This window comes from Peromyscus californicus, unplaced genomic scaffold (assembly GCF_007827085.1).
Source record: "Peromyscus californicus insignis strain IS unplaced genomic scaffold, ASM782708v3 Scaffold_22__1_contigs__length_63687245, whole genome shotgun sequence".
NCBI classification, from domain to species: Eukaryota; Metazoa; Chordata; class Mammalia; order Rodentia; family Cricetidae; genus Peromyscus; species Peromyscus californicus.
The window spans coordinates 10,007,408-10,031,301 of NW_026294525.1; the positions used below are offsets into that span (position 1 = coordinate 10,007,408).

The 23,894-nt window shown below is 48.0% G+C and overlaps 2 protein-coding genes and 1 pseudogene across 10 annotated transcripts in view; all 3 read right to left on the reverse strand.

Moving 5' to 3' along the window:
- Synj2 (synaptojanin 2) overlaps positions 1-5,564 on the reverse strand; it is a 102,845-nt gene extending 97,281 nt beyond the window's left edge. For 4 of the 6 annotated variants that reach the window (XR_008221161.1, XM_052750887.1, XM_052750886.1 and 1 more), the window contains exon 1: positions 5,344-5,564. Coding sequence is in view for 5 of the 6 variants with exons in the window: in XM_052750887.1 (XP_052606847.1) it covers positions 5,344-5,470 (127 nt within the window). In the remaining variant the exon portion in view is untranslated. The remainder of the gene's footprint in view (positions 1-5,343) is intronic. The other 2 variants (XM_052750889.1, XM_052750892.1) reach the window with 1 other exon arrangement.
- A 3,307-nt stretch (positions 5,565-8,871) lies between these two features.
- LOC128118345 (palmitoyltransferase ZDHHC14) overlaps positions 8,872-23,894 on the reverse strand; it is a 453,489-nt gene continuing 438,466 nt past the window's right edge. The window contains exons 20-24 of one of the 4 annotated variants that reach the window (XM_052750896.1): positions 21,955-22,031; positions 19,620-19,709; positions 18,184-18,298; positions 17,385-17,476; positions 8,872-8,996 (exon numbers count right to left, since the gene is read on the reverse strand). In XM_052750896.1, the coding sequence (XP_052606856.1) occupies positions 8,910-8,996; positions 17,385-17,476; positions 18,184-18,298; positions 19,620-19,709; positions 21,955-22,031 (461 nt within the window). In that variant the 3' untranslated portion in view covers positions 8,872-8,909. Of the gene's footprint in view, positions 8,997-13,797; positions 15,330-17,384; positions 17,477-18,183; positions 18,299-19,619; positions 19,710-21,954; positions 22,032-23,894 lie in introns of those variants that run through there. The other 3 variants (XM_052750895.1, XM_052750893.1, XM_052750894.1) reach the window with 3 other exon arrangements.
- Positions 20,328-20,442, reverse strand: LOC128118785 (uncharacterized; annotated as a pseudogene).

The following is a 23,894-nucleotide window of genomic DNA, read 5'->3' on the forward strand; positions in this document are numbered from 1 at the left end:
AACTCGCACAGCCTGCAGGTGACTACAGTTAGTGTGACAGTGTGTTGAACATCTCAAAATGGCTGAGAGAGTGAATTTGAATTTCTCATCATAAAAAAGTGGTATTTGAAGCTGGGCAGTGGTGACGCATGCCTTTAATCCCAGCACTTGCGGCAGAGCCGGGAGGATCTCTGAGTTCGAGGCCAGCCTGGTCTACAGAGTGAGATCCAGGATAGGCACCAAAACTACATAGAGAAACCCTGTCTTGTAAAACAAACAAACAAATAAAAAAAAAATGGGTATTTGAAATGATGATGCTATGTGGCTTCTTTTAGCCATTCCACATTGTATAATGCATTATGTATATATAACATTACTCTGTCCCCATAAAAATGTCTAATTTTAAATTTATGGAAAAATAAAACAAATCGAACTGAAATAAGAGAAAGTCAATGGGAGAAAAGTAAGATCTCACTTGGCACGGAACAAATTCAATTTTAGGAGATTTTATCCACAGGGATGGGCAGGAAATACTAACATACTGATAACATCTAAGTCCATGAAGGTTGATTTCTTTCCCTCTGTTTTTCTGTATGCTTGAACATGGTGTTTTTTTTTTTTTTTTTTTTGTTTTTTTGGTTTTTTTTTTTTTTGAGACAGGTGGCTCAAAAACCTCTTCGAAGCAAAACAGGCTCATGATCTGTGGATATTTCCTGATGTGACTGCTACAGGCAGAGTTCTGGGTCAAGGCCCTGAATACTTTTCAAAGTTCTCATTATCTAAATTTTCCTAAAGAATGAGTCCCAGTAAGATGAAGCCCTTCCAGTAGGGCCTTCAAAACGGGAAGTGCCCTTAGCTGGGCTGTGGTGGTGGTGGCTCACACCTTTAATCCCAGTGCTTGGGAGGCAGAGGCAGGTGGATCTCTGTGAGTTCGAGACCAGCCTGGTCTACAGAGCGAGTCCCAGGACAGGTACCAAAACTACACAGAGAAATCATATCTAAAAAAATAAACACAAAACAAAAAAACAAAAAACAAACAAACAAAAGTTAAAAACAAAATTTTGAGCCACACTGTCACAATGAGCGCCTAGTCAGAACCAAAATAATGATTTTGCAACAGGAAGAGAAACACGTTTCCCTAGTTTTTATCTTTATAAATAAGGAACAGAGAAAACCTGCACTGAGGAAAGGATCCACATACAATAATGCAGGGCCCATCAGCCGCTGTGACCCAAATCACCCGAGTCAGGGCCTTCCCATATCCACCTCTAGTCTGGAGAATCTATCCAATGGCCACTTTGTGGATCTCTGTGACAGTCTCGAGCAGGTCAAACTTCAACCCAGTGACCACATAAATTTGGGCTACAGAGCCTGAAAAACTGAACAACTCTAAAGCGGCCTGGCTGGGCTCATGGCCACCGCACTAATTCAAACCAAACATGGCTGTGGCATCTATACAAATACATCAGCTGGGCTGGTCAGGAAGCCAGCTGTTCATGCACAACCTTTCCCCGGGAAACCCCCCAGAGTTTAGGAGCACTCACTAATAAGTGAAGTCTCTCAAGCCTCCTTTCCTTCCTCACCTCTCACAGACTGCCATCCATCAACAGGGACAAGGCTCCAGGGGGATGAGGTGGAGTTTCTGTCAGCAAACCCAGGTGTAAACACAGGGATACTCCCCAGCCACCCTTCCTGGGGGCTGGTTAGAGAACCCTGAACTTTAAAAGCAACTGAAATCCAATGACGATCAACGCATTTCATGTATCTACCCTGAGCCTAAAAGAGACAGAGAGATGACATCAGGTACTGTGGTCTCAGCACTCAAGGACAGAACACCTGTATGCTATGAAGAAGCCTCCAGATGCTAACTCAGGTTACCCCAAAGATTCCAAAAGCCTTCCAAACCGGTGCATGCATCTGTGCCTGCTTCTGCCTCTGGAAGATTTATTATCACTGATCCACATAGAAAACTTTCAACTGAATTCTTTAGAAACAGGACTCTGGAATTATTTCTTCACCAAGCCTCCTTCTGGCAGGCAAGGCGATCTTGTGTGACGACCATCAGCAACGTTTGTCTTGGAAGAGGAGGCTAAGTTCCGAACAGGTGGGGGCAGGTTACAGACTCTTTCCCTCAACACTCACACAGCATTAGTATTTCCTAAACTCAATATCCAATCCAAGACCCCATCTTTTCAAATGGCCTAAAAACCTGAAGGCAGTGGGTAGCCACTGAATCCAAGGCGCATCTCAAGATGGCACCTCCACGAGGGAACGTAGAAGGAAGGCGCTGGCTGACCGTGAGGGCAGGGATGCGCTCACAGCTGTTGCCTCACTCATGGAAGCCACCCATCATGCCCAGTCAGTGTGTGGACAGAGCTTAGAACACAGAGGCCAGGAAAGACCATTCCCCACACGGCAGGAGTCTGCACTCCATCAGGCTCTCAGGCCCGAGACTCACTGGGGACACCCAGCAGAGGAAACTACAGCTGAAGAGAAACATCAGGCTGCCACACCCCTTGTCGGTAAGGAAGGAGTCAGGATTAGACTGCCATAAATGTGCATTGTGTCTCTGCCTCCCTCCCCCGCTGCCACACCACTCAGGAGAGGGCACGTCTTCCTCCCCCCTCCCCTCCTTGCTTGCTTCCTTATAGGTTTATTTATCTGGGGGACCGGAGAGCTCACTCAGCAGTTAAAACACAGTGGCTGCTCTCCCAGAAGACTCAGGTCTGATTCCCAGCCTCCACACGGTGACCCAGAGCTATGTGTGACTCCTGTTTCAGGGGCTCCAACTCACTCTTCAGGCCTCTTCATGGGGCACAGACATACATGCAGGCAAAACATCCATAAACAAAAATTTAAAAAAACACATGAAAAAGATTAGCTGAGGGTGATGGCACACACTTTTAATCCCAACACTTGGGAGACAGGGGAAGGTGACTCTCTGTGAGTTCCAGGCCAGCCTGGGCTATGAGACACTGTCTCAAAAGTAAACAAACAAACAAACAAATAAGTAAAAGAGTTATTCTTATTTTATGTATATGGGTGTTCTGCCTGCATATATGTCCGTACACCACATGTGCCTGGTGACCTCAGAGGCTAGAAGAGAGAGCTCCAGATCCCCAGGAACTGGAGTTACAGTAGGCAGTTGTAAACTGCCATGTATGTGCTGGGAACCTAAACCTGAGTCCCCTGGAAGAGCAGCCCTCGCTCTTCAAGTGCTAAGCCACCTCTCCAGTCCTGTCCCTTGGGGACAAAGAAAGGTCAGGGGATAGAAGGCAGCCAGCTAGCTGGCCCTGGGAACAGGTGGAGATTTTAAAGTTCAGAGTCATTCTGTCCAACAGTGATACATTTAGGATGTTTTAAAAGCCTGAGAACAGTAACTCTCTAATAACAAAAGGTGCTCTGTAATCGTTCACAACATTATCAGCAAACGCCACATGTCTTTAAAAACAAAGAAAAACAAGACCAAGGGAAACAGACCAAAAACTGTAAGTAATTCAGCCAACGGTCTACCGAAAACAAACGCTAGGTGAAGGGATAGATGTGCAGAACACAGGAGAGGGTTGAGAAGGTAACAGTTCTTTTCACTACAACCTCTGCTGTCAACCCCAAAGTCCCGTACCACCCATGCCACGTAAAATGCATCCCGGCCCAAACTTAATGGCCTGATGCAAGACACCTGTTCCAGGCGGCTTCAAAACCACTCACTGGTGTGTGAGTCTCACTTAGCTTTGCTGCGGTCTATCTGAAAGGCATTTTATTCTCTTTGATGACACGGTAGCTTTGTACCGTGAAATTAATCTCCGGGTTCTGATAAACGAGTTATGAAGTAGACATCTAAAACGGAATGGAAATTTCCGTGGTTTTCTTTCAAGGCTGTGACAAACGACCAAACTTGGGCTTTTCAGGACAGAACCCAAATTGGAATAATGTGATAATTATCCCATGACTCTGCACCCTTTTGACACAGAATACTGCAGACATTGCTTCCCTAATCAAGTGGCTGACAGCAAGCCAGCTATTTGTTGTTTGTTTTTTTCCGTATTGTTCTGTACTTGCCTGTTTTGAGGTCTGAGGTTTGAGGTACATTTGCCTCATCTGGTCTGAAACTCCTAGGCTTAATGGATCTTCCCACTGATGCTCCCACAGCCGATAGCTGGAACCTGGGGTGTGTTCCACCACACCCAGCTAGATAAACTACACCTTAATGGCATGGTCTGAGAAGCGGAACTAGATATGCCCCTTTTAAGACATGTGTACATATACACACAAATATGTATGTTGTAAGTGGAGTCAACACATACAAATGTGAAAGGCCTAGAAACACAAAGCACCGTGCAAGTGAGTGCTGGTTGCACTTGTTACTTCTGAAAGTATAAGTGATCCTTTTTAGCTAGGAATATCAGGACGGTGGACAACTGGACATCCACTGCTGCAAGCCTGCCCTCCACGGTTCACCATTAAAATCCTACCAATCATATCTGACTTCTGGTTTAAGCTACCTAACTAGACCTTCTTGCAAATGTCAATTATAAAACTAGGGATCCGGAAGCCGGCCATACCAGGAAGCTGTGCACCGTATGACATCACCAAAGCAGAGTCACACACAAGACTGTGTTGCCTGGAACAAGTGTCTTAGCATCTCTAGGCCTCAGTTTGTTATCTTTATTACGGGCTAACATTGTTAAAAAAATTGCGAGTGAGATTATGTCTCTAAGGTCCTTAGCACAATGCCAGTCTCAAGACTTCTGAAGTCTAGTGATGAAATACAATGGCTTGCTGTCACCTAACACTCAGCATAAACAAAGTCACCAGAGGGGATATTTGCATCCAGGTTCTGATGCTTCAAACCAAGTATTTATAGGCGGCAAATGAAATGAGCCATCGTCGTTTCTCAGAGTCTCTTTTGGTGCCCGAGTGCCCATCTCTTCAGAGAAGGCAATACAGCTTAGGTGTATTCAACAGGTGCGCAAGCAAGGAAGCACTAGGTAGGCTCCTCCTCAGGGCAACCTCCTTAGGGTGCCCAGAGCACGCAAGGCTTCGGTACTGAGTGCCAAGAGCGGAACCAGAGCCAGCTGGCTCTCCAAAAACAGAAGCCCTCCCGGGGAAGAGCTCACCCCGGGACCCCGAGGCGAGCGCGACACTTCACCCAGCCAGGGGTGCCAGCTCTCTGGCGTCCCCCGCACCACGTACTCGGGCGAACAAGTCACCGGGGCCCGCCCCGTCGGGGAACCAAGCTCCGCTGGTCCCCTGCTCTCCACTAGTGAAGGAGGTCGTCCTAATTCCCCCCACTCCCTCCCTCCCCGACGTCGCCGCCCGCATGGGGAGCACGAGGGGTGGGGAAAGGGGGGACGCGACACTCACCCAGCGTGGCCACCGCGCCGGCCTCGAAGAGCAGGCAGTCGCCACGGCCGCGCGCCTCCAGCAGCACACTGCAGGGACCCGTGGGGTCCAGCCGCGCCAGCAGCCGCAGCCCTTTGCTCAGTGCCATGGGCGCCGGGCGTTGAAGGGAGCCGGGCCGGGTCCCGCCCGAGGGCGCGCAGCTTCCAGGAGTTTCACTTTGCGCCGGGCTCCGGCGCCGCGGGCTCCTCCCCGGCCTCCTCCTCCTCCTCCTCCCCAGCCTCTTCTCCAGCCTCCTCCTCCTCCTCCTCCTCCAGCTCTCCGGCCCCGCCGCTCTGTCCGGGGCAGGTGAGGTGGCGCCGCCACCCGGCCGCTCCGACGACGGCCGCGCTCCCCCAAGCGGCGAGGCAGGCGCGCGCGACCCACGGCGGGGACCGGGACGGCGGGGACCGAAGCCGGCGAGCGCTCCTCCCGCCCCGCGGGCTGGCGTTCACCCGGGTCGGATGCCCCGGGATGGTCCTGCCTGCGGTGGGCGGCCGCGGGCCAGGGAAATTCCACACATTCCTCGCCGCCGAGGACGCTGCAGCCGCGGGGAGCCTCTGCAGCCCCGACCCTGCCTGGATTCCCGCGGCCTTATATGGGCAGCCGGGGGCTGCGGGCTGAGCAGGGGCAGGAAAGCCGCCTCCCACTTTCCGGGTCCCACCCGGCGCGCAGCGCCCCGTCCCCAACACACCTCGGATGGGACCCTTGGGCCCTGTGCCTCAGTCTCCCGGGTGGGACTGCAGAAGCATAAAGTGGCCTTCACGATGAGGCGAGGATGGTTACAATTGAGTACACATTTGTGAGTGGTGTGTGTGTATGTGTGCCTGACACGCTCTGTAAATGCTATCTTCTACCGGGAACTTCAGTTCCTCGTCCAAGCCAGACTAGTGTTTGGAGGCAGCGGTTGTATTGAGTCAGAGAGCAGGGATCTTACTTCCCCCATTTATCATATGACTTTGACCTCTCTGAGCTGCACCTGGCCTCGCCTATGACTGTCCGGTGATGAGCAGTGTTTCTCCCACCTGAGGATCTTAGCATGTGTTCTTCCTTAGTGTGTGTAGTTTGTGATCTGCAGCCTTCCAGCAACCCGAGGCAAGGCCCCTTGGTCCTGGGGTCCAGGTGCATTAGGATTGGTCTGCTAGCGAGGGGAAAGGGCAGTCCGGTGGAATTGGAAACACCTTTTGAAGATTTTTTGTTTCAGAGGTCCTCAGAAGCAAGTTCTGAACAGGCCACCCCATTCTGCTGTGTTAAGAACAAGCGTGGACCGGAGGCTTGTTCTAGACAGCTTCTTTCTCTATAAGGTGGAGATATTACTACTTCCTGTAAACAGTGAAATTAAGGTTAGCAAATTCAGCTGGGCTGTGGTGGTGCACGCCTTAAACCAGCTGGGGCTCTGCAGAGAAACCTTGTCTCAAACAAACAAAACAACAGTTTAGCAAACTTACCTTTGGTCCACTTTTCCTTTACTTTAAGAAATCAACAGTTCGTCATAATATGATGTCCCTGGTGACAGTGTCCATGTACACTCAGGTGTATAAGTCACTTTCTCATTCTGCTTGAGAGGGTTTTTAATGTTTTTATTTTATGTGTATGTTTCCCTGCATGTATGTATTGTATACCATGCGCGTGCAGTACCCAGGAAGGCCAGAAAAGGACACAGGATCCCCTGGAACTGAAATTACAGATCGTTGTGAGTTACCATGTGGGGGGTGGGAACTGATCCCCCATCCTCTGCAAGAGCATTAAGTGCGATTCACGGCTGAAGTATCTGCTAGTGTTTTGTCTTCTATCGTGATAAATACCATGAACAAATCAACCTGGGTAGAAGAGTTTATTATCTTACAGGTCACAGTCCTTCACTGAGGCAAGCTGGGGCAGGAACTCCAGGCAGAGGCCATGAAGGAATGCTGCTCACTGGCTTGCTCTCTATGGCTCACTCCACTTCCTTTGCGGGGGACGGTACAGGGTTTCTCTATGTATCCCTGGCTTTCCTGAATGTAGCTCTGTGGACCAGGCTGGCCTGGAACTCAGGGATCTGCCGGCCTCTGCCTTCCGAGTGCTGGGATTAAAGATGTGCTTCACCACACCAGGCTTCCAACTTGCTTTTTAAAAATACCCCTAGGACCACACATGGCACCACCTACAGTGGACTGGCTTCTCCCACATCCATCATTTATCAAGAAAATGTCTGTGGCAGCCCAAGGCCCAGGAATGATGGGGGCTTACCTGTCTTACTGACCTGATAGTCACCTTGCAGGATTCCTGGTAGCTGTCATCACGGACTCAGCTACATGGTGGCAGAGTCTACCCCATGTACATTAGCAGAAGCCATGTAGTGTGGCAAGGAGGGGCTGAAATCACTTGCCCCAACTGCCTGGAAAGCTTGTCTGGGCCTGTAGGCTGATCTGAACAGGTGATGGGGACACTGACAGGAATGGCTGGTTTGGAAGTGCAGTATGGCATTACTTGATTAAAAAAAAAGGAACATACAGAAAGAATACTGATAATCATTCTAGACCCATCTACAAACAAGGCACACACGACTTAAAACCTGAGAACTGGGTGTAGGCCCCACGGCTTTCCAAGTTAGTAGAACCTTCCAGACGGTAATCTATCTGCGGATGGCACCAGAGTCAATAAGGGTCCTCCAAAATCCCATACAAAAAAGGCCCTGCCCACATGTGCTTGGTAGCTCCAAGCTGCCGCCCAGACGAAAGTGTGCTTGTAAGGCCCAAGCCCAGAGTTCCTTCTGCCCACAGGCCAAGTGCTTACCTTTCCTCCTGGACTGTTCCTGGAAGTCAGCAAACCTGTTAGGCAGGGCTAGGGAAGTATAGAGACTGTGGTTGGCATGGGCACCTGTAGCTCGAGGGCATATGGGGGCCTAATTAATTCCCTTCTGAGGCTAAGATGCAGCTTCCACACAGGGGTGACAGGCTGGCAGTCAGATCTCAGGTACCCTCTGTATCACTTCTGGAAAAACAATCCAAAGCTCACAAGCACACCGGGTTTCACATGCCAAGACCAGCAAGGTCTGCCTTTGTTCAGAACAGTTCAGATTCAGGAAGAACTCTCAGTGGCCAGGGCTAGTGCCTGGCTACTGTCCAGACTGGTGGAAGCCAGGCAGAGCCTCCAACAATGCCAATCTGTTCCTAAGGAACAGGTAGGGTATGAAGCACACAGCTGCCAGGGCCTCCCCTGGTGGTTTTGGCACGGTGGGCAGGACTCTCCAGGTGTGCCCACTGGGGAGTAGGCAGGTGTGTCCTTCCTGGTCTGACCCTTATTGGGAACAGCTGCCTTTAGACTGGATCACAAGATTCACGCACAAAGAAAATTTCACAAAATGTCTTAGAAAAACGTCTGTAGTAATCACCCCAGAGCAGCATAAAAAGTTACAGGGACATTCTAACAAGTGCTGGGATCCGAGGCTTTAGCCTGGCTTTTAAACTCTTAATAAGAAGTCTCAAAGTGGCCATCCAGAGCTGGGGTAGCTGCTCAGCCATGTCATCAAGGATTTGAACTAGTTTATTTTAGCGTGTTGGCTTCTTGCTTCATGATTTCAAAAGAGCTGCTTCAGCTTGAGGCATCACGTGTTTATTCCAGGTAGGCAAGACTCCAAGAATCAAAACTGGATGCATCTGTTTGTAATAAGAAAAGGGCAAAATCTCTTAAAGACATTTTCTGCTAAAGCTTCATTGGCCACAACTATGGTTACATGGTCTTGGTGAACTGACCTCTTTGTTTCCTTTAGCTGAGGTGGACAAAAGTAGAGGGCACAGATGAGTAGGTTTGGGTTAAATAACCAGACTGCCACACGGGGCCCAGTCAGCATTGTGAGGGGCAGAGGAAGCTCTGACTGAACTTCTGAGTGAATGAATGTGTGTTGTTGACATGAGCATACCCATGTCAAGAACCCAACAGGCTCTTTCCCATGGGAAAATGGCAACGCTTTACCCCCGTCCAAGTGTGAATATTGAATCTAGCGTGTGCAGAAAATGTCCACAGTAACACCGTACTCCTATATCTATGGATTGAGGACTGCTCCCATACTGAGGCTGCTCCTACAGGGATTAGTTGATTGAAGGCATGGGTACAGGTGTGAAGCGTGGTCTCCTTGCTCCAGATGTGTACCATAAAGCCCGCCTCCTTGCTCAGCTGTATACAATAACCCCATCTTCCTGTTAACCTCCATATAATAAACATGATGAGTTTTGGGGGTACTGCAGCTTCTGCATCAGAGAGCCCAGTCCACCAGAACCCAACTATTTTTGTCTGTTTGTCTGTTCTTTGTTCCCTCACCACCCCTAGTCAGGTCAAGTGCCTGGAGACCACGCAAAGGTCAGTACACTACTCATCTTTTAGCATAAAGCTAAACTTAGTTATAAAGCCTTTCCCTAAACAGGTCATAAGAATAGTGTAATAGTAATAATTCTTAAGAGGCTGGAGAGATGGATGGCTCAGCGGTCAGAAGTTCTGGCTGCTCCTCCCCAGGATGAGTTTTTTTTTTTTTTTTTTTTTTTCCAGTACCTACAGGGCAGTGCATACTGTAACATGCCCTCTTCTGGTCTCCACGGGCACCAGGCACACAAGTGCTGCACAGGCAAACCACCCATACACAGAACATTTAAAAACATTTAAAAGAGTGCAAGATGTGCATGTTAAAAATAGTTTCATTTCCTCCTGTGACTGGCAGGTGAGGTGGACAGGTCCGGAGTCTCGCCAGTTTGCCTGCAGATCGTATTGAGGCCAGCTAGGCTGGCACAATCCAGCCTGCCTTCTGGCCTCCTCGGCTTCGCCCCTCTTCTGAGGGAGCTAGTTTCTACCGTGGCGCTGCCGGACTCGGGCTTCTGGGGGTGTCCTCGCTGGCTGATGGGACACTTAGGAAGGAAGGTCACGCCGTTCCTTCCAGCTGGGCTCCAGAAACAGGACCCGGCCTTTAGAGAGTGGCTTCCTCAAACACTCCCTAGAGACGTGTTTTCTTAGGTTTCATTCTCAACGATCAGAGCTCTGTTCTAGAAAATTCCCCTAGGTCAAGGTTTGTAGGTATATTTATGTTTTAAGCGTCTGTGCCTTGAATACTGACGGGAGCAGCCCGCTTACACCCGCAGTGACTCACGCGGGGGCAATGGCGAGCGCGCCCGGCCGGAGTCCACGCTCCGCCCCTGGGCCCCGCCCCCGGGCCCCGCCCCTCAGGCTCGGGGGCAGCCGCATTGGCCTATAGTTTCCGTGGACCGGTAGCTTGTCTATCAGATCTGTAGCCCCGCCCCCCAGACTTGTCACTCAGCCTGTAGCTTATCCCCCTAGCTCCTAAAAATGTGGCCCCGCCCCTCATCGTCCCAAGCCTCGCCCACAACAGATGCGCCCCGCCCACCTCTTGACAGGTCTGTTGCTCTCCTGCTCTGGCTGCTACCGGGAGAAACTGCATAGAAGCTGCCTGCGTCTCAGAGCCAGGACCAGATGCCTTGAAGAAATGAACGCCGCAGCTACTTCTACCCACTGTTCTCTCCCTGTGGGCCCTTCTTCTTCCCCGGACCCTCATGCACACTCAAAGCTGCACGCCAGCCGCGCCACAGGGGGTGGGTGAGCTGCCTGCAAAAGGACCCTCTCCCTTCCCACTCTGCTGCGCCTGTGCTGGTCTCTTGGGTGCCTTGGCACATGCTAAAGTCCTCAGTCTTGCTGCGCTGGCTGATGAGGACCACCTTTGTGGGCTGAGGATACTGACCCATCCATCCGTCACGCGTTCACTGCTTCCCTTCAGCTCTTGTGCTGTCAGAAGACCAGAGAACGGAAACCACTCCAAGAAAAAGAACAAGGAACGGCTGGTGATCCAAGTCTGGTTGGACATGGAAATCAACACTGTCTTTAAAAATTCAAAACAAATCCGTTCCCCAGGGGAGAAATGTATGCAGCAAGCCCCTGAATAATTTACCTACAACTATGTCCTTTTGTCCATACCCCTTTTTGGTCTCCAGGATATGGGCACAGCATAAAAATACCCATTTTGAAGTTAAAAGAAACTGCTATTAAAAAATACTCCTCTGGCCGGGAGGTGATGGGAGGCAGGCGGATCTCTGAGTTCAAGGTCAGCCTGGTCTACAGAGTGAGTACCTGGACAGGCTACACAGAACAAACAATCCTGTAAACCAGTCTGTAATCACTACCAAAGAAAATGAACATCCCCGAGTAGTAAAACTTCACTGATGCTTTGATGTTTAATTATAAACGTCAAAGAGGGCAACAAAAACCAATGGGCTATTTGGCATCATATTTGAGAAACTGGTGCATCAATGTTTGATGGCTGTGGCTTCCATTATCTGTGAGAAGGTGTTCATCTGATGGCCTGCTTCTAACTTATGCCTAGTTCTAGAAAAGAGCTCACAAATTTAGGCACTGCCCAAAAGTGATGCCATGAATAAGGTATGGTTTCTTTGTTTGTTTTTTGAGATAGGGTCTCTCTCTGTGTAGCCCTGGCTGGCCTCGAACTCAGTGATTTGCCTACCTCTGCCTAAGTGCTGGGACTAAAGGTGTATACCACCACCGCCCAGCATAAGGTGTGTCTTCAAGAGATATAGGACCTAGAAAAGTCTAGTAAAGAGATATAATCATTTTTAAAGTTTGACTGTCAGATCACAGCTCTATGCTTTCCATTGGAAAAATGGTAGGAATCACTTATGTTGACTGAAAATGGAGTAGCAAATATACCCCAAATACTATTTTCTCAGAAATTTGGAAATATTTTCAAATTCTTGCATCAAATTGCAAAACAAGACTATATATTTCTTGATTTTTTCACAGGACTGTGGTTAGCCAACATATCAAGTTGCATAAAATCATTTACCTTAATTGGGCTTGATATAATTTGTTTGATTTGGAATGCTGCTATAATTTCAAACACTGAATGGTAAACTGGATTTCACCTTGAAGATCCATGTTTAACTCCTTTAAATATGAAGCTAAATGACCTATTAAAGTCAGTTTCCATTGTCAAGTTCTGGCACAAACCTTTTTTTTTGTTGTTTTTTTGAGATAGGGTTTCTCTGTGTAGCTTTGCGCCTTTCCTGGAACTCACTCTGTAGCCCAGGTTGGCCTCAAACTCACAGAGATCCACCTGGCTCTGCCTCCCGAGTGCTGGGATTAAAGGCGTGCGCCACTACTGCCCAGCGTGGCACAAATCTTATTTCTGATATCATAAGCGACTTGAGAGTATGTTGCAGGTCACAAAATGTTTTCAGCATGTGGGGACTGGAGAGATGGCTCGTCAGGTAAGAGCTCTTATTGCTTGTTCAGAAGGCCCAGGTTCAGTTCCCAGCACCCACGTGGTGGCTAGCAATCACCTGTAACTCCAATTCCAGGGGATCTGAACCCTCTCCTCTGCCTTCCTGGGCACCAGGCACAAACACATACATGCTGGCAAGCACTCATAGACAAAAAGTAAATCTAAACATTGCATTTTCAGTATTTGGCCACAATTTAGTCATCGTATTTCCAAAAAGTAAACGATGTAGACATAGTCAGCATCAGTACTTTAAAAAAAAGATTTTAGCCGGGCGGTGGTGGCGCACGCCTTTAATCCCAGCACTCGGGAGGCAGAGCCAGGCGGATCTCTGTGAGTTCGAGGCCAGCCTGGGCTACCGAGTGAGTTCCAGGAAAGGCGCAAAGCTACACAGAGAAACCCTGTCTCGAAAAACCAAAAAAAAAAAAAAAAAAAAAAAAAAAAAGATTTTATGTGTACGTGTGTTTGCCTACATATATGTACACCGCACACATATGCAGGGCCCTCACAGGCCAGAGGAGGGGATTAGATGCCCAGAACTGGAGTTACAGATAGTTGTAAGCCACTCTGTGGGTGCTGAGAACCAAACCTGGGTCTGTAAGAGCCGCAAGTGCTCTTGACACTGAGCCATCGTGCGAGCCCGTCAAGATTTTAAGTCACTGTGTTACTGTAGCTCTTCTGGGATATCGGAAAGTTGGTGCAAGTAGTTAAAAGTCAGACATCAACACAAAAGAACCCCTCAGAACAGGACACACACCCTGAAGCACTGAAAGCTTCCCTCTGAACGAAACTATTCCAGGTGCCAGCCTCCACTGGAACGGGTCTGATTTTCACACTCTTTTCTTTCCCCAGCTCAAAGACCGCTACCATTTCTTCCTGCCCCTTGGCATCAACTCTTCATAGATGCCTTTCCCATCTGCCTGGCTCTTTTCTCCTTCGGACATCTGGGAGGAGGGCACAGGGCATCAGAGCTCGTGGCATACTTGCAGGATTGGCAATGGGGCTAAGGACCAAAGCTACTAATGTCAGGAGAGAGATGTTTTGGAGAAAATTCATCACCTAGACAACTTTCAGCAGCTGGAATAAAAAGCAGTTTCCAACAACAAAACCTCGACCACACAAAAATGCCAAAAAGTATTCTGAAAACGTGCTGTGGGAATTCGCTGTACAATTTTTTAAACAATTTATTTATATATTGGCTTCTACATGCTCTTACATTTATGTAAAATATTTATACATATTCTTTACAATTTGTACATATATTAAATGGTTGTATCATAAACACTGTTCTATGGAATTTTATAAAAGAAAAATCAAGTAGGGGAAAATTACTTATAAAACATTAACAAAAACCCGTGATATCAAGGAACAAGAAGTTCTCATATTCGTGTTCATTGGATTTTCTCAGCTACTTATTTTTGGTTTCATTCATTGACTCTGGCCCAGACTTCCCATTCTCTATAACAGAATCATCAGATCAGAAAAGTGAGAGCAGTGGATCAAGTCGTAAGGCAACTGTGGAAGGGGACACGTCTGCAGGAGGGCGGCAGTGTGTGCTCTGTGCTGTCAGCCCGAGCCAGGACCAGGAGCCTCTGAAGGTGGGACACGGCCCAGACGGTCAGGCAGCGCTCCCCATCCGCTTTACCGCACAGCCTTCAAGCTGCCGCCCACTTCAGTTAACTTTCCCATTCTCCAGGACGGGAAGAGGTGCTGAACTCCGGGTTCATCTTTTCAGAGAATCCTGACCAGCCTGCTGCTCCAAACCAGGAGGCCAGCAGCTGCACCTCTCTCTCATCCGGTGGAGAGCCGAGGGACGGAGAGCGAGCGGAGGGGTGGACACTCTGGCGGAGGAGGCTGACTGCTCCCTTCCCAGCAGCTCCTGGGCATAGGAGTCAGTGTGGCTACCCACCTGGGGCAGGGGGACAAAGCCCTCACCTTTTCTCACTTACTCTGCTGGCATAACACGTGCCTGACCTTGAACTGGGAAGGAGTGCAGACAGTGTGGGACTTCACATAGGCCCAGCACAGGAAGAGTGACCCGGTGGGCAGCAGGGGGAGGCGGCTCTACTCACCCGCTCTACCCACCACGCACCTTGAGGGTGTGGGCAGTCTGGGGGCCCTCTCTACTTCCCCCCACTGTGAGCACTTGAACTGCAGCTGTGCCAGTGGGGGACTGCAGACTTCCCTACAGACAGGGACCCCAAAGGACTGAAAGAGTTATAAAAATATACAAAGATATATTTTTATTCTGGCATATTTCATATTTTTAAGAAAGCAATTAGTATTAATTATTTGACATTGGGTAAGAACTGGAAGATCATGGGTAATGTATAAATTACGATTCTATGTAAAATACCAGGAGGAGGAACCCCTATTTCTCCATTCAAAATCTTGATAAATTTAAGTATTTTCCAAAAATAGACATTTCCCACTGGGTAACTAACATGTGTCAAAATGAACCAAAGAAGGCCGTCCCTAAGGAACTATTCACTTGGGCTGGCTAATGACAGAAACAGGTTTTTGTCAACTTATTTCTTTTTGGTTTTCTTCCTTTCTTTGTCTCTGTCTCTTATAATAGGGAAATAAATTGAATTGCATTGCCCCAGGTCAGAAAGAAGCACTTCGGAGTTCAGTTTTGTTCAGTCCTGGTCTACATAACCGGGAAGCGGCCAAGGGCCTGCCTCAGCTTTTCTGCGATCTGGTGAGAAAACAGAGCAGTTGAGAAATTACCACACTGATTACAACTTCACAGTGTTCTATCCGCCCTCATCTGAGTTAAACATTATAAACTTGTCAAATACACAGCTGGTTTGTTTGTCTCTTCTGCAGACATTGGGACGACCTTTGCCACCACAGCCCTGCCGCTCACAGTGGTTTCCACAGTGTGTGGGAAACCCTGCTTCCTGTCTCCACCTGCCCATCCAGGTCCACGGCCAGGCCCTGCTCCTTCTCCTTCAAAGAGCACGATGATGGCTTGGGCCACCATGCCTGCCCAGAGTCCCCTTCTTTTCTGGACAAGTATGAACACTCAAGACTTACCATTCTGTTGCTACATGGTATGTGGAGAGTCTGTATCTCTGTGAGAGCCCAGGGTGCATTGCGTATCTATTATGTGCCTGTATCTCCCGTAAGGACACTAGGTGCCCCCTGAAGGCTCAGATTCCTTATTTATCTTGGGACCTTAAACATGTGCAGTAGGTGCTAGGTATACAACAGGTACTCATGCATGTTTACTCCATGAACAAAAATGTAAGTTTTAATACTTTAAGGGATATTAATATAAAGTGACAAAATATATGGTTTTCTAATTTGAATTACATGGTCAATAATTATACATGTAGGGGTTGGAAAGATGGCTTAGAGGTTAAGAGCACTGGTTGCTTTTCCAGAGGTCCTAGATTCAATTCCCAGCAACCACATGTGGCTCACAACCATCTATAATGAGATCTGGTGCCCTCTTCTGGCTTGCAGGCAAAATACTGTATACATCATAAATGAATCTTTAAAAAACTATACATGTACATTTGATAATTAACAAACCGACAGTATGAGAACCTTAAGCGCTACCTTTGCAGTATTTTCTCAGAGACAAATATAACCTACTACATTCTAAGACACATGGAGAGGCAACGCCCAACAGCAGCAACTGACATCAGAGTGTACAGTTAAAGGACACAGACCGCCATCATGAGGGAGAGCACTCTTGAATGGGTTCATCCCATGAGTGTGCCCCCAAAACCAAGTGCTGCCTACCAGAATTCACAATTACAAACGGAGTACATTAAGCACAGCTTTTTCACGAATTCACAAGGTGTTTTTGGCAGAGTGCAACCCCAAAGTGACATATGCAGGGATGTGAGCTGAGGGCTAGCCTGTAGCATCTCTGAACGCAAAAGAGTCAACAGCATGGATGAGAGAGACAAGGCCACCTCCAGTTCACTCCACAGCTACAGCGCAGCTCTGCAGGTGTCTGAGCTCCATCTCCACTGACAAGATGTGTGCAAACGCTGTACTGAATGAAAACACCACAAGGCAGGGGAAGGCAAGATTTACGTTTTCATTACAGTTTTCTGAATGAAAATGTTTACAAAACTGTGTTATTTTGGTTTTCCTGAAGAGACGACTTTGGTAACTGTGAAACCTGGGTCACAAACAAAGGCTGTCTTTGGTTTCCTTCCCTAACTGAAGGGGATGGACCTTCTGGGTGGCAGGGTGACCTCATGTCATTTTGATGTCCCTGTTCATGGAAAGGCTCAAAAGGAAGCACACAATCAGGACCGCTCAAGGCTTCAACACTAGTGTCCAATGCCTGCTCCTCAAAGGAAAACTTGAAATTTCCCCTACATTAGATTTACTGATTTTCCTTCATATGTGACTCTTTTGCCTATATGTATGTATATGTGGCATGTGTGTGGTTGGCGCCGCAGAGGTTAGAAGAGGGCATCAGATCCCTGGAACTGGAGTTATAGATGCTTATGAACCACAATGTGGGTGCTGGGAACTGAACCCAGGTTTTCTGCAAAAGCAACAAGTGCTCTTAACCACTAAGTCATCTCCCCAGCATTCCTCAACAGGGATGAAGTAGATGGAATTTATAAAGATCAAAAAAACCATACCACCAAACTGTTCAAAATGTGACCCCCTTCTTACTCAGGAGTAAAGATCCCAAACGATCACCTCTATCTGGTCAAGGTTACTAAGTGTGAAGCCCTCTCCTCACACATGTGCACAGGCACGGGCAGGCAGCACTTACTGTTTCATAGAACTGCACTTGCTGCTCCAGATAGAGACGGATGACACTGTTGTAATCGTAGATCCGGTTACTGTGGAAGTGGTTCATCTCAGCTACAACAGAATTGTCCCAGAGATTAGTTCCTGGCAAGATTTCAAAGGACAACATACAATTTCTCGGCTCGGCTAAGTCTACAGGACCGGATCTGGCTGACTTCTATGCAGCACAGGTTCTCAACGCAACTCTATCACGAGCCCAGAAACAGGCAGACACCAGCAGAAGTGCCTCTTTCTAGTAATGGATGGCTGTCAGTGGCCAGCAGGCTGAGCACTACTGACAGTCTCCAGTCTGCCAAGGCACACGTCTCACCCTTTCACCAAACACAGAGACGGCCACTTGCTGCTCGTCTGCTCTCACATACTCAAATCTCTAGAAATCAGCTAATGCTTTCTTTTTACTAACCGTAAATTATGCCTAAAATGATTCCCCCAGGCCTCTTAGATCCCACAGTCCTGGGGCACAGAGTTACAGACTTCTGGAAGCTGAACTTTGGGATGTAACAGAACAGCATGATATTAAAGGCTATTAAAGGAGTCTTGCTGTCTCCAAGAAGTAATAAGATGTACAATTTTAATCAAGCTGTCACTCACAGCTATCCCAAGTCCATCTGTAAAATAAATGCTACCTGTAGGCAAGACAGACATTTTAAGTTGGCTGTGGATTTCACTGGAGCTCACCCTTGGGGTCCTGCCCAGCGGCCAGGTCTAATGCTGGGGGTGACAGTGGATCTCCACTGGTTACTCACGACCCCTTCTCTTACCTTGTAAAGCGTAAGACATGGTGCCGACACGCTTCACCATCGTCTGCTTGTCTTGAGGGGTGATTTTACTGGTTGCAACCAGCTTATCACTTTCTTTCACTTTTTCTATTGCTCCCTGGAAACACAGAAACGCAACAGTACTTGAGAAGACAGAGCACAAAGTACGAGTTTAAGATTCAACAGTGCTGACATTCTACAGACTTGGTACTGAACGGGAAAGTGCTGCAACCCTGAGGACAGAGGAGCAGCTGAGTCAACGTCCTTCCAACTCCGTCGGGAGCCAAAGGCTGCTAGTCCTGAAAAACCAAGAGCTACAACCTGCAGCTTTGTGCACCATGAGAAAAGAAACAAACAGAACTCTGTCCTGCAAGATTCTACGCCACTGGTGTTTCAAGAGTCCACAGAGGAGAACAGGCACCATGGGTGGGAAGCCACGTGGAGGTACGTGGAGCTGGTATATGGCACATGTCCTTTCTCTCCGGTTATGGAACAGCGTTGTATGAGCGGGTGCTTGAGTGCACACACTGTAGGGCTTTGTCTTTTGGGTTTTTTTTTTTTTGGTTTTTTGAGACAGGGTTTCTCTGTGTAGCTTTGGAGCCTGTCCTGGAACTCACTCTGTAGACCAGGCTGGCCTCGAACTCACAGAGATCTGCCTGCCTCTGCCTCCTGAGTGCTGAGATTAAAGATGTGCACCACCACCGCCCGGCTCAGGCTTTGTCTTTTGTAAGAGGTGCTGAATCAGCTTCAATTCATTCTCAGATGGAAGGAGCCTCACTCCAGCACCACCACACTGTTCATTATTTATGACTGTCTGCAAAGGCAAACCTCTACCTCTGCGTGTAAACTAGGCTTTGTGCCTAAAATCCACTCAGCTGGCATAAATTCTGACAGGAGCGACCCTCCTGAGTTTCGTGCTGAGTTGTATGAACTAGACAAAGATTGTTTATATTTTGTTCTTTCGTGAGTCTTCACACAGTGGGGCTAAGATCACAGACCAGCCCTTTGCAGAGATATTCTGAACAAACCCAAGGATGCTCAAAACACTAAGAGTACCAGAGACTCCAAGAGGAAACAGGAACCAGAATTAAAACATGAAGATATATCAAACCAATTTTTAACTGTAGTTTAAAACTTTATGGTGGGAATTACATTTTACCACTGCTTCTTTTTGACATGGGGTCTCACTATGTAGCCCTGTCGGACATGGAACTTACTCTATAGACCAGGCTGGCCTTGAACTCACAGAGATTTGCCTGCCTCTGCCTCTTGGGATTACAGGCATGCACCACCACATCCAGCTAGTTTCTTTTCTCATGGATAAAAGTAACATCTAAACAACTGTGATAGTGCTGTATGTCTGGTGGCTCCTCCTAACACTGTCCCTTACCTTGTGACAGTGCTTATGTCTGGCGGCTCCTCCTAACACTGGTCCTTACCTTGTGAGCACCAATGATGTCCGGGAAGCAGCCAAGAAAGCCTTTGTATTCATGGTTGCACTCCATCAGGAAGTGGAGGTCCTTCTTTGGCTGTAACGAGACACAGGAATTTAAAAAATCAAGGAGAAGAAACTGATGAAGTGTGTACTGCCACTGAGCAGCTCAGAGTGCTGCTTCTTTATTTAGACCAGTGATTCTCACCCCTCCTAACACTGCAACCCTTTAATACAGTTCTGAATGCTGTGGTAACCCCCAGTCATAAAACTGTATTGCTGCTACTTCATAACTGTCATTTTCTACTGTTATGAATTACACATATCTGATATGCAGGATATCTGTCCCCCATAGGGACGGTGACCCACAGGTTGAGAACCACTGACTTAGATAGTCTCACTGGGTCTGGCTGTCCTGGCTCTCACTAAGTAGACCAGGCTGGCCTCGAACTCACAGAGGTCCATCTGCCTGCCTCTGGCTCCCGAGTGCTGGGACCACAGGGTGCACCACTGTGTCACTGTGTCACTGCGCCACTGCATCACTGCATCACTGCGTCACTGTGTCACTGAGCTTTGGTTGTCAGCTGACACCACCCAGAGTCACTGGTCAAGAGGGAGCCTCCATTTAAGAATCGCCTGGATCAGACTGGCATGTGGAATGTCTGAGGTGCCGGCTGCACATGAATCTACTGCTATTTCTCTTTTTTTTTTTCTAAGCCTACAGCACCTGGTATTCCCAGGCGGTCTCCTATCCAAGTACTAACCAGGCCCGACCCTGCTTAGCTTCCGAGATCAGACGAGATCGGGCGTGTTCAGGTATGGCCGTAGACTCTACTGGTACTTCAATTGTTGTCTGTGGCCCCACTGCACTCCATCAGCACCCCACTGCCTGTAGGGCCTTCCGGTCCCGCGGCCACAGCAGAGATATGTAGGTTTAAACTACGTCTGCTGTCTTTTTACCAACAAAGACTTGGAAGTCAGATGCTGGGGTGAAAACCTGCTGGATTAAAGAAGTGGAGCAGGAACCAGTTGACTGACCTTGCTTTTTGGCCAGAGACACAGTGAGAGACACATCTCTTCACTCGTCCCCCAAACCAAAAGAAGCGCCAGATTCTAGTCCCGCCCTTTCCTTCCCTCTTGTCTTCTCTTTCCACATTCCTGGCTTCTCTACGACTAATTCTGGTCAGCTAGTTGCTAGCTCTGCCCCTTAATTCTAGGTTAACTTCATTAACAGTCTTGAAGTGCCACAGTGCGATCAAATATCCTGCGACAGTCTGATTGCCGATTCACAGACGGGGGCCCAGTCCACGATGGGCAGCACCACCCCCTGGCAGGTGGTTGTTGGCTGTCTAAGAAAGCCTGAGCCTCAGAGTGAGCCAGGAGGAGCCTCTATGGTTTCTGCTTAGGCTCCTGTCCTGACTGACCATGACCTGGAAGCATGAGCCAAATAAACCCTCCCGTTCCCAAGGTGCTGTTGGTCAGAATGCCTTACACTAGAACACTCAGTGTTAAACACTGAGGATTAGTTTTCCTAACAGAACACAATCCTGTGACAGTGCTAGACTCTGACTCTTCCGTTGTGAAGAAAGTGATACATCATTTTGAAGTTGAGTTGTAAAAATAGAGGTTTACATTACACTATCAGGGATTTTTTTTTTAGTTGATAGTATATTTTTAGATACTATTTCACATTTTTAATCAAATAAAATATAAGCATCAAATTGAAACAAGTGAAAATGTTATAGTTTAATGCCTACATTTTAGTAGATAATATAAAATATGCCCAATCCCGAGGCTCACCGAAGGCGTGCAGTCCACAGATGAGGAGAGCAAGCTCAGGGCCAGGGCAAGGTCTAAGCCAGGTTCTCACATTATACTCCAGGATGGTGAGAGTGGAACAGAGGCATCCATGCCAGAAGGCATTTGACTGACACCCCCCAACATCTTTATTTGGGGGGTGTTGGATCAAATTCTAGGCCTCATAAGTATTGAAGAACAATCTAGGCCATTTACCACTAAGCCACAGACTCAAGCCTCATTTACATTTTTTTCTTTTGACTTTTTGAGAAAGGATCTTACTCTATAATTCACTATTCAGCCTAGGCTAGCCCTGAACTCAAGGTTATCCCTTATTCCAGCCTCCCAAGTTCTGGTATTTTGGGTATGAGCTACCACACCTGGCTTCACTTGGATTTCTTAATGAGACATCTGTCCACTTTGGCTTAACTGAAAAAGATATAATCACTAAATGAAATTAACAAAGCCCCACAGAAGCAGAAAAGAGAGTATCTACCTGTATCTAAGTACGAAATGTGGGTTGGGAAGTGTGATTATGGCAGTACCTGCTCGGCCACCAGGCTGGCGATCTCCTCGTATGTCTTCCCGGCTTCTGTTATCGCGTCGTTCAGATCTGTTTCACCTGAAATGGGTCGCAGTCTTGTGAACCACTAGGGTCACTAATGTTTTCTCTGTACTCACAGGTTTGACACACACTTTATTGATGGCCTTTAGTTTAGAAAGTTCAAACACTGTCAGATTGGCGAGAACAACTTCCTAGATCCCCATCCTCATCCTTGGTTCCCAGGCAGCAGGCGGTGGCTGTGCTGGCTAGTTTTTAATGTCTGCTTGATGTAAGATACAGAGTTAGTGGAAGAAGAAACCTTAATGGATGACCTGTCCCTACTAGATGGGCCTATGGTGCATTTTTCTTAATAATAACTAGTGTGGGAGAGCCCAGCCCATGGTGGGTGGTGCCACCCCTATGCTGGTGGTCCTGGGTTCTATAAGACAGGAGGCGGGCAAGCTATGAGGGGAAGCCAGTAGCCCGAGTTCCTCCATGGGCTCTGCAACAGTTCCTGCCTTGACTTCCTGCCCTGACTTCCCTGGATAATGGACTACAGTGATAATCTGTAAGCTGAAACAAACCCTTTCCTCCCCTGTTGCTTTGGTCATGGCGTTTTATCAGAGCAGTAGAAACCCTAACTAAGGCAGTGATTAACCTTTCCCATTTACACCCTCTATTCCGCTTCTCTCTTCGCGGGACATACAACATTTTTACCTGCAAACTTCACTTAGAAGATAAGGAACATTTAAAGAATAAGGACATGAGATTGCAAACCTAGGAAAAGGTCATCGCTCTGCTACAGAGGAGGAGCCAGTGTGCAGGCACCTTAGGCAGGCTGTGTGAGCCAGGGGGCACAGACAACGCACACCCAGGACAGGAAGGTGTATGTCTTAACTCAGTGCTCCGCTCAGCCCTTTCTTTTTTGAAAACTTTTTGTGGGGTGTTAAGGAACATGAGTCATGCCCTTTGGTACATGCTAGACTGAATCTCTGTGTCAACACACATTCTTCTGTCCCTACCTTGTCCTTACACTGGCCACGAGGTCCAGAGGCTTAACCAGATCCGGAATCAGTGTCTGGTTAATTCTAGTTTTCATACTCCAGAAGCAAACGTGATCGTCGCTGGCAAACCTGCGCGGTTCCCTTTCACCCGTGTTTATTCTTTGGTAATCAGCTTTGGTGGGGAGAAGCCTTCCTTGTCGAACCTTGGCTTCCTATTGGGTGTACTCTGAATTGCTCAGGTCCTTCCTTACAGTTTCAGAACCATAGACAGAGCCCACTGTCCCCCAAGGTAACTGGGATTAAATTACAAGTAAATGAGTCACTCTGGGTGTGCAAACGTGTGCTGTGCGTCATTCCATGGAATTACTGTTCCACTAGCGTTCCAGTTTCCTCCCTTTGCCCGGGGAAGGCCCTCAAATGAGCATGGGGGGCACCGGAGTTGTTTGGAGGCAGAGTGCGAAGAGACAGGCTTTGCTCCTGGATGCAGGAGCTGTCTGTAGGTCTTCTCACGATTTCCTCACAAAAACATTTCCACAGGGGAGTCCCCAAGACTAGAGTATTCCATGGCAGGGGCCACGCCAGCAATTCTTACATTGTTCTACTGTTACGACCCACTCTGCCGTGGATGCAGTGAAAGATTTATCTGATGTAATTAAGACAGCCTTGGGAATCACGCTCATCTACACGACCAAGAACCAACGGCACAACACTGCTCTGAGAGTGCTCAGTAACACTGCCCCACACTTTCCTGAAGCAGATGCCAATCTGAAGGAGCTCAAATGGCTCCTTAAAAACAGAGGCTTTAGTAAAGTGAAGGATAGTCAACATAAAATATACCAAGCACTTTCAACACCTGCCAGAGTGCCACACCGATATAAATACCCTGTCGCACTCTGACAGCGACAACAGTACAGAAAACAGGGAGCTCTCTGTGCTT